Here is a 6,005-nt window from a genome sequence, read left to right as displayed (position 1 = left end):
CGCTGGTCCTCTGATAATAAGACTCGCTTCACAGGTGCCAAGGTCATACTGACTTGCCTCAAACGAGCTGGTCTGTTCTGAGACCTTGAAGAAATGTCTCCCTGAATTGTTTAACATTCTTTGTTCTGACAAGATACAAAACTGTGCTGAAAACCCTGCTTCTTTGGAGCAGTTTCACAGAGTAACCTGGAAAGCAGGCTTCTGGGCTAGCCCTCAGTCTGGCTCAAATAAAACTCTTTTCTTAATATCGTTTTTGTTTTTTTTTTTGCATGAGACATTACCCATTGAAAGTGTACCATTCCATGCTGTTTACTATATTCACAGAGTCCCTCCACCACCACCACCATCTAATTTCAGAGCAAAAAGAAATCTATACCGTTCCTTTCACCCTCATCCCCATTCTCCCCTCCTCCCAGCCTATAGTGACAGCTGATTTTACTTTCTGTTTCTGTGGGTTTGCCTGTTCTCAAAAAACAAGGCTTCTCTGTGACACAATAAGTCACCCTACTGTATGGAAGAATAGAAAAATGGGATGAAGTCAAGGCCCCATGGGCACAGGTGTCTGGGGAGTAGGGAGAAGAGATGAAGGCTCTCCCCTGCTCTAGGCAGCCTGAGTCCTGCCTGTGGGAAGCCAGGGTCCACCTTGAGGTGCAGCAAGAAAGGAGCCAGGAGGAGGAGGAGAAAAGGCCCTTCAGGGAGAAAGCCAGGGTGCTGGCTGAGGGGCCTGGAGGGGGAGAAGGTGAACCTTCAAGGGGGCTGGCTAAGGTCAAGGCTGGGTCTGTCCACCTGCACCCATCCACCTCTCACCCCCATCCAAGCAGTTAGTTGAAGGTATTGTTGTTTCCTGCCCAGCTCTTTGATTCAGATCCTTTTACTCCGGGCTCCCAACTTCCGCCAAGTGCATCCTGACATTGGAGAGAAGAGCTAGAAAAACTGGGGAGAAGAGAGGAGGGCAGGGCTGGAGGGAGAAGCCAGGAGGTGGAGTGAGGGAGGAGGAGGGAGGGCGGAGCGGCAGGGTGGGGTTCCATCTATAAAGGGTGAAGCCTGCTGGCCTGGCAGGCAGGAGAGCTCAGGTCCACTCCAGCAGGCACCAGCTCCAGGGACCCCATAGGCTTTGGTGAGTCCTTCCCGAAACCAGCAGCAGGTCCCTGCAGCACTTGTCCCCATCCCATGCCACCTGCCTCCCATGCAGGGGGCCCTGGCTTGAGATGGGGGTGCTCCCGGTACCTGCCGCTGTCCCTCTTGGGTCCTCATCATCCACCCACCTGTTCTCCCCAGCTAATCCTCTAGGTAGGTGTCAGAGGGGGAGGACCAGCTTGCACTATGAATCCGTGGCTCCTGGTCTGCCTGGTGGGCTGCTTCGTGGTTGCCTGGGCTCCCACTGTCCATGCTCAAGGTACTGACTCAGTTCATCCCTACCCCCACCTCTGGAGTCCCCTCTCCCCATCTTTCCTGTGCCTCCCGCTACCAATATGCTTCTCCCCTCCTCCAGAAACCTCCCCTGAGCCCATCAGCACTGAATCCATTCTCTGATGGACAGCTCCCCCAGCAGCCATGCAAAAACTCCCAGCATTTGTGCAAGCTCCTGGGGGGTGATGGTCCTCAGCCTCTCCTTCCAGAGCCCCTGGGTGCCTCCCCCACAGTCCATGACCCAAGGCATCCCTCCAAACTCCAGCCAGTCCAGAAACTATGGGGAGCAGATGGCAGCATGGCTGCTTCCCGCCCAGGACACATTGCAGTGACCTGAGCCTGCAAAGCCCCTAGGGGAGGGGGCGTTGAGATCAGAGCCTGGGAGCCCAATGAAAATGGGTCTCCATCTTGGCTTCCCCCACCCAGGCTACCTGTGTGGTCTGGCCTTTATGACCCCCAGTTTTTTCATCTGCAAAGTGGGGTTCCAAATTCCCACTGCAGAGATGGGACGTGAGGATTCAATTGGATACTCCTGGCCCAGTGCCTGGCAGCTACTATGATAACCATTACTGCTATTAACGAATTTCTCTCCTCCTCTCCGGAGATTAGGCACTTGTGGATATTGGGGACCAAAGGTCATTCCGGATGCCCCCCCCCAGTGTTCCCTCAGCTCTGCCACTGTTTTCTCCATCCCCGTGGGCCTGAGGAGGCAGCTGAGCCCCAGCAGGTGGCCAAGCAGAACCCCTGGCCAGGTGGAAGCCCCATGGCCCCACCCACCTGCCCCACCTGCCCCTCATTAGGTCTGAGAGGCCCTTAGCCCTGCCCCAGCAGACCTTAGCCTTTGCCCAGGATGGGGCTGGGCCTTCTTCTCATTGTCCTCTAATAAAAGGCCCATTTCAGGAGCCAGGCCCAACCTGGGCCCTTTGATCCTGGGGGCATAGTTGCCCCCAACCCCAGGAAGCTTCCTGCCTGGCACTGCAACACGGTCCATCTGACTCCACTGTTCCTTGCTTTCTGGGTCAAGGTGGGGATGGAGGGAGCCTTCAAGTCCTCCCAAGCCCCTCCCAGAAGTAAGATGTGGCCCCTGGAGGCAGGGATTGTCAGAGGGATGGACCCCAGAAGACGTTGAAGGCCCAGCACTGTTTCCATATTAGTTCATCCTCTGCTCATCCCACCCTCTCATCCTCCCTGATACTTCTGGCACCAGCACCTCCACCTCAAACCAGGCCCCTTCCCCTTCTCAGGCCATTGCACCCACTCCTTGCCCTCTGCACCGGAGCAGGAGTGGAAATGGCGTTGGTCAATTTATTTCGTGGTCTTGGACCCTTCCCAGCTGGGGCCTGCAGGGCCCTCTCGGACTCCTGCCAGCTGTCCTTGTCAAGGGCCCGAGATGAGCCCAGTGGCTACCTCACTGTCTGCGCTGTCCCTGGGCCTCCACAGTGCCTAGAAGGGTTGCAGTGTGTGCGCGTGGATAACCACTTCTGTGGGCATCCCTGCAGAGCGCATGCGCGGCTACACACCTCAGTGGGGGTGTCTCTGCGGGCATACCTAGCCGCACATGCGCGTAGGTGCCATGTCTGTGGACGGCCGGCAGAGTGCATGCGCGGCCGTACATGCTCAGACTTGAGCCTGTGGGCGGCTGTGTGGTCGCAGGTGCCTTTGAGGACTGCTGCTTGGCCTACCACCCGCGGGCCAGGCTGTCCGTGCTGCGGCACGCCCAGAGTTACCATCGCCAGGATGTGAGCGGGAGCTGCAACCTACCTGCTGTGATGTGAGTGGGACCGCGGGGGAATCGGCGGGGGAATTGGTGGAGGCCGTCACACAGCTTTCCTCTCCACTTACATCCTCACCTGGGCATCCCCATCCCTGCAGATTCTTCTTACCTCAGAAAAACAAGATGGTGTGCGGGAGGCCAGGGGCCAGGTGGGTTGTGGCTGGGATGAAGATTTTGGATGCCCGGAAAAAGAGCCAGTCAAAGCACCTGGAGAAGCATCACGGCACTCGGAGAAACTTCCAAGGTGGGTGAGACCCCAGGCCAGCATCTAAGAAGTCCATCCTCCCAGCTGCGGCCCCTGAACTTCTCAACCCTCGAAGGAGGGGACGACAACCAAGTCCCTGACAGCTACCTCCACCCCAGGGAGAGGCAGGGGCGGGTGAGTGGGAGGCTGAAGGAATGTGCAGCGTTTTAAGTCAAGACACTTTCAATAGCTAGAGATGGTAAATTCAAGAAAACAGGAAACTCACTGGCTCAAATAACCAGCCAACATGAGGCCTCAGGTTGGGGTGGATCCAGGTGCTCAAAAGGTATAGGCGGCACTCTTTTTCTATTTCTCTTGCCTTCTGACAGTCCCTCACTCTGGGGTGAGGAAATCGAGCTCTGGAACCTCAACACTTCCATTGTCGAGGTTCAGGGTCTCCACCAGAAACAGCAAGAGGAAAACTTCCCTCCTGTCAACTGCTAATCCAGGTCGACTCTCGGTCACGTGACCACCCCTCTCCTCGGGCCTCCCTCCCACCCCAACTCCGCCCCATCACTGCTGCAGAGGAATGAGGGCTCTCTGATCAGCCTCATAGATTCACATGGGCGGGTCCTAGGGGGCTGATCATCACCCTGCCCCTGTCCAGAGGGGCTTCGGCAGGGTAATGAAATGCCAGGTATGTGAACCAAAAGCTGCAGGGCCCCCCCCACCTCACTCCACTCCAGTCCTCCTCACCTGCCAACCCCTCTGATCCCTCCGGCAGGACCGTGAGCCCACACCACTCCAGGATCTGCCCACACGAGGTGGGCCGGGCCTCTCTCTGCCACAGCCATCACTCTGCGGCCTTGGCTGCCCCAGCCCCTCTGTCCTCCTGGGCAAATCTCAACCCCTGTACCTGAGGCTGTGCCCGGCCTCTCCCTGTCACCCCTGCCACCTCCTGCCCCTCCAGCAACTGGAACCAGGGAGCCCTGTTACTTCAAGCCCTGCGCCTGCTCCAGGCACCAGTCACGCCTGCCTGGGTAACCATTCTCGGAAAGAACCTGCCTGCAGGGACACACCTACCTGCATCCCTCTGGGTCCCTGCAGAGCTTCAGTTCTCTCCCAGGACGTGCTTCTAAAACTTTTAAATAAACCAAAGATGGGACGCCATGCTTGTCTCCATCACCTTTCATTATGGGGTGTGAACCTCCAGCCTGTGTTGAAACCCACATGATGCCCTCTGACCACAGGATCTATGCTCTTAGGCTGGGAGGGCCAAGCACTGGTTTGAGTGGCTGAGGCTCTGTATGAGTCCCGCCTTGTGCTTCCCAGTGGCGGCCTTGAGCAGATCACCCTTTCTTCCTTTCTCACCACTGGGGTCACCATGCTTGCTCTGCCCAGACCCCTGGGCTGTAGTGAGACTGGGTGATGGACAGAGAGGTTCTCTGCAAGCTCTGATGGGACCCAGAGGCTCCTGACAAGTCAGGTGGGCCAGGACCGGAATAAGTACAGAGCCTTGTAGCCAGGCACTAGTGACTACTCTCCAGGGGAAGGCAGAGCCACACACCGGGGCCCTGGAAATCTCACCCAGGCTCGAGCCACCCAACTGTGCAGCCTCCGTTTCCACCATGACAGAGAATGTTCCAGATGAGACCCAAATGTACCATCCCTAGAGGACAATAAGTGGTCGGGGGCCAGGGTGCAGACTCGGCGGAATGTCCTGGTCCCACTACACTCTGTGGGTGCCCGGAGCAGGTTCCACAACTTCTGAAGCCTTGGTTTCCCTTCTGTAAAACGGAGGTGGTAACACTGCCTGCCTCATACAAGTTCATGGGAACTAAATATGCTATCATTTGTTACACATCAAAGCACCCGCACAAGCTTAACCTTAACACGATGAGTCCATTGAGCTTGGCCATCAAATTCAGTAGATCCAGCCCAACCTGGCATGGTTCCCTGACTTTGAACTCGGTTCTTCTATTTGTACCTTGGTGTTGCCTTGGTCAGGTTGCTCAATCACTCTCAGCCTCAGTTTTCCTATCTGTAAAATGGGGATGAGAGTAACAGTACTTATTCCACAGGTTTATATATGTAACAGGGAAGAAACTTTTGTATCCTATTTCAAGTTAATCACTAAAGGGATGTTGCCTATAAGCTTAAATTATACATAATGGCCCATCTCTGGGAACCCTGCTTCCCAGGTAATGAGCACAAAGCTAAAACACCTTTGATTAGCTTACAGGAGGCATCCAGGCCAGGCCCACCTGTGAACGACTGCAGGAAGGAAGAAATTAACACATCCCCTCCCCTCTGGAGGCTGACCAGAACCAGGAAATTGGTTTAACTTCACACCCTCCCCTTTTAGTATAAAAGAAGCCTTGATTCAACTCAGGCAAGACTTTCCTTTGGGGCACAAGTCCACCATCTTCTCAGTTTGTTGGCTCTCTGAATAAAGTCGCTGTTCTTTGCCCCAACATCTCATCTCCCGATTTATCGACCTGTCGTGCAGTGAGCAGTGTGCGAGCTTGGACTCGGTAAGAAAGACCGAATGGGTCAGTAATTGTAAAATACTTAGAATGGTGCCTGGTATAGTATGTCGTCTGGGCTCATGAATCATTATTATCAGTGATGGTAAAC

General features: G+C 55.4%; 1 protein-coding gene across 2 annotated transcripts; it reads left to right on the top strand.

Moving 5' to 3' along the window:
* Positions 1-1,025: 1,025 nt before the first annotated feature.
* CCL25 (C-C motif chemokine ligand 25) lies at positions 1,026-5,823 on the top strand. Of its 2 annotated transcripts, XM_043466444.1 has the most exons (6): positions 1,026-1,117; positions 1,279-1,396; positions 3,064-3,181; positions 3,283-3,428; positions 3,758-3,877; positions 4,153-4,537. In XM_043466444.1, exons 2-6 carry the CDS (start codon positions 1,324-1,326, stop codon positions 4,158-4,160), a joined length of 465 nt encoding a protein of 154 aa, XP_043322379.1. In that variant the 5' UTR covers positions 1,026-1,117; positions 1,279-1,323; the 3' UTR covers positions 4,161-4,537. The 2 variants fall into 2 exon arrangements, with proteins under 2 accessions (XP_043322379.1, XP_043322380.1); XM_043466445.1 differs by lacking the exons at positions 3,758-3,877; positions 4,153-4,537 and adding an exon at positions 5,611-5,823.
* The last annotated feature ends 182 nt before the right edge of the window (positions 5,824-6,005 follow it).

Source organism: Cervus canadensis, chromosome 4 (genome assembly GCF_019320065.1).
Source record: "Cervus canadensis isolate Bull #8, Minnesota chromosome 4, ASM1932006v1, whole genome shotgun sequence".
Lineage (NCBI taxonomy): Eukaryota > Metazoa > Chordata > Mammalia > Artiodactyla > Cervidae > Cervus > Cervus canadensis.
This window is presented reverse-complemented; position numbering and strand designations above follow the sequence as displayed.